The 10,264-nt window shown below is 40.5% G+C and overlaps 2 protein-coding genes across 3 annotated transcripts; one reads left to right on the forward strand and one right to left on the reverse strand.

The window, feature by feature from the left end:
- Positions 1-268: 268 nt before the first annotated feature.
- prmt2 (protein arginine methyltransferase 2) lies at positions 269-7,507 on the forward strand. 2 transcript variants are annotated; one of them, XM_078261699.1, is made up of 10 exons: positions 269-334; positions 434-562; positions 666-869; positions 1,969-2,130; positions 3,363-3,527; positions 3,695-3,870; positions 6,465-6,594; positions 6,685-6,821; positions 7,034-7,208; positions 7,418-7,507. In XM_078261699.1, the coding sequence occupies exons 1-10, from the start codon at positions 332-334 to the stop codon at positions 7,448-7,450; spliced, it is 1,314 nt and encodes a 437-aa protein (XP_078117825.1). In that variant the 5' UTR covers positions 269-331; the 3' UTR covers positions 7,451-7,507. The 2 variants fall into 2 exon arrangements, with proteins under 2 accessions (XP_078117825.1, XP_078117826.1); XM_078261700.1 differs by having other exon boundaries at positions 297-316.
- LOC144525152 (uncharacterized) lies at positions 6,288-10,254 on the reverse strand. The gene is made up of 2 exons (XM_078261701.1): positions 9,899-10,254; positions 6,288-9,534 (listed from the first exon to the last, which is right to left on the reverse strand). Exon 2 carries the CDS (start codon positions 9,467-9,469, stop codon positions 8,432-8,434), a length of 1,038 nt encoding a protein of 345 aa, XP_078117827.1. The 5' UTR covers positions 9,470-9,534; positions 9,899-10,254; the 3' UTR covers positions 6,288-8,431.
- Between the last annotated feature and the right edge of the window lie 10 nt (positions 10,255-10,264).

Here is a 10,264-nt window from a genome sequence, read left to right on the forward strand (position 1 = left end):
ATTGTATATGGTGGCAAAATGAGGAAGAAATATAGGCCTACGTGTGATATGCGCAAATCTAAAATGATAAAAGAAAACCAAACGAATAAAAAATGTATTTAGTGGAACGCCAAACATTTGCCATATGATGCAGTTCCAGATCTGCCAATGTTTTTTTTTTAAAAACGCTTACATAATCGCGTACATAACATGTACAGAAAGCGTAGACAGAGAAACTCGCGAGCCATGTTTTTTGGACTCGAATTATATTTCCGATATTTCAGACAGCACGTGAAGTAACTTAATATGACGTCAAAACAGGAAGCATTCGTTCAACGTTAGTTGAAATGTTATGGTGATGATTTTACCGCTCATTTCACAAAAGTACACATGTATTCTTTACCTGCAGATGCACCGTCTTGTCTCGTGAAAATGTTTAACTAGTTTCTTTTAGGAAAACCAAACCGCAGGCGAGTCGAAACGACCACCGTCAGACATGCAGACTGAGAAAGAGAAAGAGGGTGATGCATCTGTTGAAGAGTATGTTGCCCTGTCTAATTTCACTGGAAGTAGCAGCGACCAGGTTAAAACCCCACAAAGACGCATTACAGTGTAATAATTGCACACCTTTACCGGAAAGTTGAAAGTCGGGTGGGTAGTTCTGACTGTGCTGTTTTGTCCCGCAGCTTTGTTTCAGCAGTGGGGACAAGCTGCTCGTGCACGCCAAGCCTTCATCAGAGTGGTGGTGGGCAGAGTTGCTTGGAGTCAGAGGTTATGTCCCTGCCAGCTACCTGCACCAGGATGCTGCTGCTGAGGAAGAGGAGGATGAGCACACCTCTCTGGGGGACCAATGGCAAGATGAAGAATACTTCGGCAATTATGGGACACTGGTTAGAACCTTTTAAAGGATCATGCTATTTTACATGTCACAGCCTAATTATCTATATATAAGACTCAACATAAGACTATCAACATGCAGAGACCTGAAACTCACTTGAGCTATGTAATCCATCACAGTAAACATATTTTCTTTTGTCAAAGTGATTTTATCCTTGTAATGTAGTTGTTATATGGCACTATTATTTGGTGGTGTTCTTAAGGACAACTTCAGAGATTTCAGATAGCTGCAGAAATGCATTACATTCATAAAATAATGTTGAAAAATCAAACCCAGAATATATATGTAAATTAAATGTAAAAGGCGGCTGTTCAGCTATTGACTTTCAAACATTTGCAGGTCATCATTTCCTAGAATGCACCACACAGGAAGACACATCAACTCTTGCCCTGCTATATTACAATGATTGTTAATAGTTTATTCAAATTCCCATTATTATTATAATACCACTACCCTCCTCCTTCCTGGGGCAAAAAACTAAAGCTGTGATGGATTAGCTGACAACCAAGGTTTCGAGTATCTGTGCAGTGATTGTCATCATGTACTGCATTACATTAAAAACAATGGCTGCCTGGGAGGTAAATTTAAGGCATGCTTTGAAAAATAATTGTCAGATGTTGAAAGTATGCACATTTTTTAATTAATGGGCAAAACTAGAGTGTTTAATATTAAATAAATAAGATAATTTCATTTAACCATGAAATGTCTGTGTTTTGATTTCACAACAGCATTTTTCTCAATGACCATTTTATTTATTCCACTTTTCATCACACAGTCTTTGTCTTTCAATCAAGGCAAACTAGGATGTGATTGGTTGTTGCTGAGTGGACAGCCTATTGTACTTGAGTTAAAAACAATTATTAGATTATTTCGAAATGTCTTCCTTTTTTGTCAGTAATGATTTGAAATATTATTTATTCATGATCTCATCTTTCTTTGTAACCTTTGGGTCTCTGTAAAAGAACTGTAACTACCAATATCGTCTTGACTACAACATGTGTCATGACTTGTCACACGTTGCACTGATAGGTCATATCCTCATATCACATCAGTTATTTTACTTTATTACTTCTTTTTTTTAAATCACACAGAGGCTTCACTTGGAGATGTTGTCAGATAAGAGTCGCACTGAGGCGTACCGGAAGGTTATTGTCAGCAACAGCGCTTCTCTGAGGAGTAAGGTGGTGATGGACCTTGGCTGTGGGACTGGCATCATCAGCCTGTTCTGCGCTCAGCTGGCACAACCCTCAGAGGTAATGTAAAATGTGGCTGGTGGGGAAGTTACTCAAACACCGAGGCTCTTTCACACAAACACCCAGGTGGCTGGTAATGCAGTCTACAGTGTACAGACAGTTTGGCTCAGATCCTGAGGCATATATTAATTCGAACATTCAGGGAATGTGCCCTAAATTAACCACTTTTTGGTTGAGTATTTTTGACACCTTGAGCAGAGCCTTCGATCGCACTATCCCCCCTAAGCCTTTGTCAGCCATTTTTGGTAGTTCCTCTGATGCTGATCTCCCTGTTGCACTAAGGCAGGCCCTGGCATTTATATCTCTGCTAGCCCGGAGACTGATCTTACTCAACTGGAGGCTCTCCCGCCCCCCTACACACGACCGTTGGATTTAAGAGGTGCTCACCAAAGAAGCTTGAGAAGCTCAGATATTTTCTGAAAGGCTCTATCGCGACATTCCTAGAGACATGGAACCCTTTCCTAGAACTCTTTGACTCCCTCAGCTTATCTCCTGACTTGAGGACCGAGCGCCCTGTACCGCTCTACTTGACACCAGCTGACCCCCACACTTTTTTTTGTTTTGTTGTTTTTTGTTTCATTTCCTCTCTTCCTGTATCTCTTTTAATTTGTCTAACTTTTTCACTTTTGTCTTTTGATGTTGTGTGCCCTTACTGGTGTGTGTTTGTCAGTGTCCATGGGTCTGTGTTTTGTGTCCCCGTCTGTTTTGGACCTGAACTGGGTTGGTTTGTGGGTGGGTAGGGGAATTGAAGGGAACAGTGACACACTGTTTTTACTATGCTTTGTTCACCATGGACTGTGCTGTATGTCACGTGTTGTGAAAATTTAAATAAAATAAGTTGGGGAAATAAAAACCATTCAGGGAATGAATTAGAGCTTTCTAATCCTGCCTGGCATGTGCATACACACACAAACAGTGCTCTAATTCAGATACCTAAGAAGGTTTAACCCCAAGATGTTTTAGAACATTAGAACAAATTTGCATCTGGTAACACTCAAATATAATGACAATTTGCATACTGTAATTGCATAATCCAGAGTTTAAGCTCTTTCTCCCCTAGAAAAAATAGCCTGAAATATGAGAAATGTCGTGATGTCTATATCAAGTACCAAACTACTCAGTTTACTCACAGGTACACTGCATATAAAACATTGGTGTACCTATACTCCCATCTGCTGGACGAGGAGTGTTTCTTTCTACCTTAACAGCATGATGTATCTGTGGTATTGTAGGTGTATGCTGTGGAGGCGAGCTCCATGGCCGAGTACACCAGACAGCTGGTGAAGCAGAACGGCTGTGAGCAGGTGGTCACGGTGCTCCAGGGACGAGCTGAGGAGATCGAGCTACCTAAGCAGGTGGACGTCCTGGTGTCTGAGTGGATGGGAAACTGCCTGCTGGTAAAAATGACACTGCCATTACGAATAATACAAGTTATTGTGTGAAGATTTGTTCTGCTTAAGATGCTTTATCTCTGTATTATTGCAGTGTTATTGGATTGATTGGCTCTTCCACTCTCAGTCCCATTTAGGTTTGAATATACCACATTGTGTTTTCTCTGGTCTAGTTTGAGTTCATGGTAGAGTCAGTTCTGCTGGCCAGGGACCGCTGGCTTAAGGAAGGCGGCGTGATGTGGCCATCATCTGCGGCCCTCACCTTGGTGCCATGTCAGGCCAATAGCTATTATGCAGAGAAAATGGCCTTCTGGGAGCAGCCCTATGGCCTGGACTTCACTCCTCTTCAGTAAGTCAACTTTTCTCACTGAACATAATATTATCCTGTCTCACTTATACTTTATTTTGTACATACTTAGATTTTCTACAATATTAAATATCATTTTTAGTAAACATTTAAAAGAGACAAATCTCAGATGTGAAGTTTAAACATTTAGCATAATAGTCTGTGGTGCCAGGTACTGATGTTAGATATGGTAGGAATGGCTATTATGTGTGACATCCAGAGTAAAAGCTACATGTATGGCAAGCCATTTAACCATTTAACTTGTGGTACAATAAAACTCAAAACTGGCATGTGTCACATGTGAGCAACACGTGTTTATCAGTCACAAAAGTACTTTGTTTTATGCGAATACATTTTGTATGTAATGACTCTTCATGCCACAAATCTATACTGTATGTCAAACACAGGGTGATCTGTTGACTCAATAATGTAAGTACAAGTAACTTTTTTCGCACCAATTACATTGCTTCAAAAACACATTTCTTTATTCTTAATATACATCCCTCATTCTGCAAGTAGTAATTGTGTTTTCAAAATAGATCCAGTGTGACTGATCCACCAGCATCTTAGGCAGCAACTCACTGACGACTTTGTATTTCTGTAAGTTGCCTTATGTTGCCCTGAAACAAGAAAACGGTCATTGTCCAACCGCAATTAACATTGACCTAAACAGCTAATTGGTATTTAAACAGCATAAGAAGAAATAGTACATTGACAAGATAATCTCGTGTCAATGGCCATTTGCTGGCTTTCTTGGAAGCATTCAACCACATCTCATGGAGTGTGTTTACATGCACCACAGGATCCCAGTTTTGAGTCTTATCCTGGTTAGAATATTCATGCTATGGCGTTCACATGGCATAAGACTTAATATTGTGACCAAAAGACTGTGATATTATGTTGTGATAACATATAGTATGTACCAATTTCTTACTTTGAGAGCGTACACACAGCAAGGTGCAGACCAGTGTGAGCTTCAATATAGCCACGCATTGCCAGACCTACCTCCACAGCGCTGCGGAGGAAGGTCTGGCTAGTCCACACAACATTCCGGGATGGGAGAAAAACATGCTCTGGTTTATTTGCATTTCTTTAAACCAATCACAATCATCTTGGGCAGCGCAAAGCGCCCGGCTCAATTAAGGTCTCTCTGCAAAATAGCCTCGGGAAGGAACTTGTTTTGGTGGAACATTCAAAAGTTGTTTTAGTTGTGCAACTGAAAACTCAGATTCAACAGATCAAATCTGTCTAGATTTACCCTGCAGAGATCTGAGGAGCAGTTAACCATAGTCCTCATAAATTGACCAGAGTTTAGAATGCCAACTCAAAGAAAGCGGAAGGTGACGGACATCCGGCCGAAAATTAGGGATATCCGGCGGAATTTCCGGCGGCACCTGAACAATCCCGGGAAATGAAATGTCGTCGATAGAGACTTATTTCAATGCAAGTCCAGTACACTGTGCTTTATTCACCAAACGTTTTTGGCCATCTTGCCTTTATCAGGGTGGTGCCTGAGGCTGTTCATAGTTTCCTTATATACAGCACACTGAACTGTCGATATCGATATATCACCATACATACCATGAATACAAAATCTTTTCCTTCAAACATACTATTTTCAAAATCTCCATATCCTTAGTTCATACAGAAACTTAAATTATCCACACAAATACAGAGTATATCATTACAATAAACGTTTTACCTCATTCCCCAACAGATACTAGGACTTTTTCATTCTAACCCATCAATAAGGAAAAAGGTTGAACATCAGTTTCTCAGTTCAAGTAAATAAATCCTGTATATCATATCATCCCATTTATTCAAATGTTTCTTTTTCTCTCCAAAAGACAGTGTATCTTAATCCCCCTCAGTGCTTAATATTTATGAATAACCCTAACTAATGTCACGGTCCCTCTATGTTTGAACTCAATACATTATCAAAGAGCTACACTTCCAATTCTTCTCAAAGCCATCCTGTTGAAGAACATATCATTCAGTAGACTCAACTGAAATGGCTTTAAGTCTAATTCCTCATTTACCCTCTTCTCTAAATCTCCCCATCTCTTTGACAAACATACTTTCTCAATTCACATATATTTCAGGTAAGAGAGTGGACAAGTAATTTCCATAAAAGGTGCTGCAACTGAATACATCTCTTTTTTTGGTACTTTTATGTTACTCTAGTCTTTGTTTTAATTATCTTATCACTTTTCCACCATATCCTTTTTTCACAAGGACATGTTAAAAAGTAAATTACACCCATTTAATAGTATTAGATTATCTCTATTATCTCCTCTGATTTGCATGTTTTACCTGTGTGGGTGGCTGAACCAAGTTTGTCTAGTTGTGTTGTTACATTGTGCACAAGCCCTGCATTTATAGTTTGCATATGGGATTGATGTGATTACAGTTTGTAAAGGTTGGCTTGTCTCTTACACTATTTCCTCTTTTGAGTATTATTTGTTTATGTTCTAGTCTATAACTTAGTTATCTTCTTATAATCTTATGTGTGCTTAAATTGTATTTGTCATTTTCTCTGTCTAGTTATATGAGATATCTGTTTTATATGTTTTTTTAATTGAGTTTTGTCTCTGCAGGCCCTTGGCACAGCAAGAGTTCTTTACCAAGCCAAAGTTCAGCCATGTCATTGAACCTGATGACTGCCTCACTGCTCCCTGTGATGTCCTATGCTTGGACATGTACACTCTGCAAGTCAAAGACCTGGAGGTACTGTTTCTGTTTCTTTTAATAAGGAATTGCTCCACCCCACACAAGTTGGATTGTGTAACTAATAGAGCCCTATGTTTCATTTCTCAGGAAATAAAGGGTCAGTTTCATTTTTGTGTGGAAAAGTCTGGTGTTTTCCATGGATTCACCTCCTGGTTCACTGTTCATTTCGAGAGCCTGGAGACGGGAGGTGCAACAGTGGAGCTAAACACTGGACCAAACTCACAGTAAAACAGTCAAATCACTTACCAAGGATAGTTTATTGACTAAAAGCAGTGCTCCTGAGCCCTTTAAAAGCCCATACAGATAATTCAAATAATCATAATTTGTGAGTTGCAAGCAAATACTTTCTAAACAATTTTATATGCTTAAATGTTAGTCTAAAAAGGGTCAAAAACTGCAATGCATGACAATATTAAGTAGACTCTTTTCTCTTCAGGCCAACACACTGGAAGCAGACTCTGTTCATGCTGGACAGGCCAGTTAGTGTGTATGCAGGAGACTCTATCAGTGGAACCATTCTCCTGCGCAGGAACTCCGTCTGGAGACGCCACATGACCATTACCTTGCACTGGAGCATTAACAGCAGCAAAAAGGAAACGGACAACTGCCAGGCAATCATTTAAACTTTCTACTCTCCTTATCTAATGCATTAACTATGCCCAAGGGGTGGTAGATTGTTTAATTATCTTTTACAGCAGTGTGGTTACATTTGTGACTCTCATGCAATGTGACTTTGTTCAAACATTAGCCTCTCAAGAGTCCTAACTTGACCTGTAAGTTGTAAATGGTATCCTTAGAGTTTTTTTCTCTTTGTCCATAGGTTGGAACAAAGAGTTTCCCCATGTGGAGGTGACAGATTCTCCGTCAGCCATGGAGATCCACAGGAAAACAGTCTAATAAATCTTCTGTTGAATTTAGGATCAGTGAGGTATCAGCGGGGAGCTGCTGCTGACTGGGAATAAAGTGTGACGGCCAAAGGAAGCTCATCTGACAGGACATGTAGTCCTAAAATGTTAAGCCTGATAACTACAGGCCGAGGTGATACAGCACACCATGAACCATGTTATAAGGGCAGATTAACAAAGAAGTTACATGCTAAGAATGAACTGTGTAGCATTACTGTAAGTTTGACTTGAATGCTCATCGGGCTAGGTGGAATAAGATGCTTTATAGAAGACAATGGTCGATAATTGAAACAACAAACTGTTTTCAACAGATATTTGTGGTCTCAAGGTGCAATAAAAGAAATGGTTCAGTCCTCCACAATATGCTTTTATGTGTATTTTTTTTACTCTGTGTAATTTGTTCTGAGTGCTATACATGCCAATAGGCTTGTATGGGTATAAAAACACATTAACCATGAATTATAATAGTTAAAGATATTATAGAGAGTTTTTTTCTATATTTAAAGATTAGAATGAACAATGTACACCATTGAAATGTTACTGTTACAAGTGTTAATTAGCCTCAGGGGATAAAATAGCAACATTGTGGTACTTACAAAGATATTCATAGAACATTAAATTATTTTAAATAAAAAATAACTTAATACAAACTGTACCAATTAACAATTGGTGAACTAATGATATAAATCATATAACAGTATTTTTATAGTTATTCAACTACACATTTTCTCTTTCTTTGTCCCTTTCTCTGATCATTTGTAAATTGTAATTGTAAACATATACAGTAACTTCAATAATTGTGTTCTTTTGGGATTTTTTTTTGAAAATGACAACATGACAATACTGTCCAGCATCTGCTATGGCAGAATAGTTATGCCACATTTCTTGGTTAAAGACCATTTGTGTCTGTGTGGATGCATTCCTCTTGGTCATGGCTCTGTTTTACTCTTTGCTTTTGCTCTGGAGCGTGTGTTAACCTCTGAGGATAAAGGCCGAGTGGATAAGGATTCAGGAGGAGGAGGCCTGGAGAGTGGGACAAACAAGGGAGGTTTAACAACTTTGTCTTTTACCTCCTTTACCACACTTTTATCCCCTTTCTCTCGTAAGTGTTTATCACAGTGGTTCACAAACGTATCCAGCCTGGCAAAGGTCTTGTTGCACACTTTGCAGTGATAAGGCCGCTGTCCTTTGTTGAGGCGTATGTGCAGTCTGATGTATGATGATCGTACAAAGGTGCGACAGCAGACGCCACACTTCAGATTCTCAGGGCTACTCTGTGTCTTCTTGGGCTGGTTGAGTGCTGGTGCTGACACTGGTTTTGCCTGTGCCGACACTGGTTTGTTCTGCCCAGACGACTCCTCGGCCTTGTGAGAGAGCAGGCGTGACAAAGAGCGAAAACCCTCACCACACTGCTCACACTTGTATGGCTGCTCCACTGTGTGTAGACGAACGTGTGCCAGGAGCCCAGCCTTCTGTGTGAACGACTTGTCACAGTAGGTGCACTTAAAAGGCTTCTCGCCTGTGTGAAGCCGCCGGTGGGTCTTCAGATGCGAGGCGCGGCCGAAGGTCTTACCACACTCTGGGCATTTAAATGGCCTGTCCCCGCTGTGGATCATCTTATGTGCCACCAGGTGGGAAGCCTGATGAAAGTGCTTGCCACAAGTGCCACATCTGAACTTCCTCTCCTTGTGAGAGGCGAGGTGAAGGGCCAGGTGGGCAGAGGAGATGAAGGTTTTAGAGCACAGGCTGCAGCTGTGAGGGTCCAGGCGGATGGGGCGTCGCCCATTTGGAAGGCTGCTGCCGGCCTGGCAGGATGGACATTTGGGAGGACTGACTGCTTTGTGCACTCGCTGCTGTTTAGGATGGGCTGAAGTGTTGCTTGAATCAGAGTCAGGCTGTACAAGGATGCATCCACAGTCTGAGCAGTGCTCAGTCCGTTGGTCTTTATCACTGGTTGTATCTAACATGGTGCAATCTACAACCAGAGTGGGAGGGGAGGGGTTTTCATTCTTTGACACATCATAGGCACCATCTGAAAGGGATAAACACATTAGTTATGCTTTACAGTGGTGGTGCTGAGGGTAGACATGCATTATACAAAGCTGCGTCCTATCAGCTTTATTACTGTTAAAATATTCTAAAGGCTAAATCACGTATTATATTATATTTTCTATTACTTCCTCGTTACTGACGCCATACTGTTTGCCAGTGCACGACATGATTAGGTGCATCAATGTGAACAGGCAGCAATAATCGCCATGCTAATCTGAAAACCAGAAATACACTATCTCTAGCTTACTTGACAACAAAGATGTATTGTAGGCCGTGCTTCGCCCTAAACAATAACGTTATTCGATACGAGCAAATATGGCACATGAACAAAAGGTTTGACATACCTTGATTATTCTTGCTAATAAAATGTGCATGTGTTGAAAGTAATTATCTTGTAAGCACAGTTAAATATCACAATAACAGCCAGATACCAACGGGATGCTTCGTATTTCATGTCGTGGGTTTTCCCGTAGCTGGCTGCCCGGTTTTACTGATGACGAGCTAGGCTGCAGCATCATCTAGCGATTGGCGGTATAATATCATGGGTAACTGTGTAACTGTATGTGATGTCGGAGAGTCAGTGCTGGCACAAACTCACGAGTAAAACACAACATCCGAACTAAATTGAAATGAATAATCCCTAGCAAAGGATTGCTTTAGTAATCCAACATTAAACCGCTGTTTGCATACGACACACGATGTGGCCGATA

This window comes from Sander vitreus, chromosome 11 (assembly GCF_031162955.1).
Source record: "Sander vitreus isolate 19-12246 chromosome 11, sanVit1, whole genome shotgun sequence".
In the NCBI taxonomy this organism is placed as follows: domain Eukaryota; kingdom Metazoa; phylum Chordata; class Actinopteri; order Perciformes; family Percidae; genus Sander; species Sander vitreus.

Excerpts from the sequence above, each read along its gene's own strand:
- prmt2 (XM_078261699.1), top strand. Across the intron at positions 3,871-6,464 it reads CTGGACTTCACTCCTCTTCA|GCCCTTGGCACAGCAAGAGT; the intron begins GTAAGTCAACTT and ends TTGTCTCTGCAG. Across the intron at positions 6,822-7,033 it reads AACACTGGACCAAACTCACA|GCCAACACACTGGAAGCAGA; the intron begins GTAAAACAGTCA and ends TTTTCTCTTCAG.
- LOC144525152 (XM_078261701.1), bottom strand. The coding sequence starts at position 9,469 with ATGTTAGATACAACCAGTGATAAAGACCAACGGACTGAGCACTGCTCA.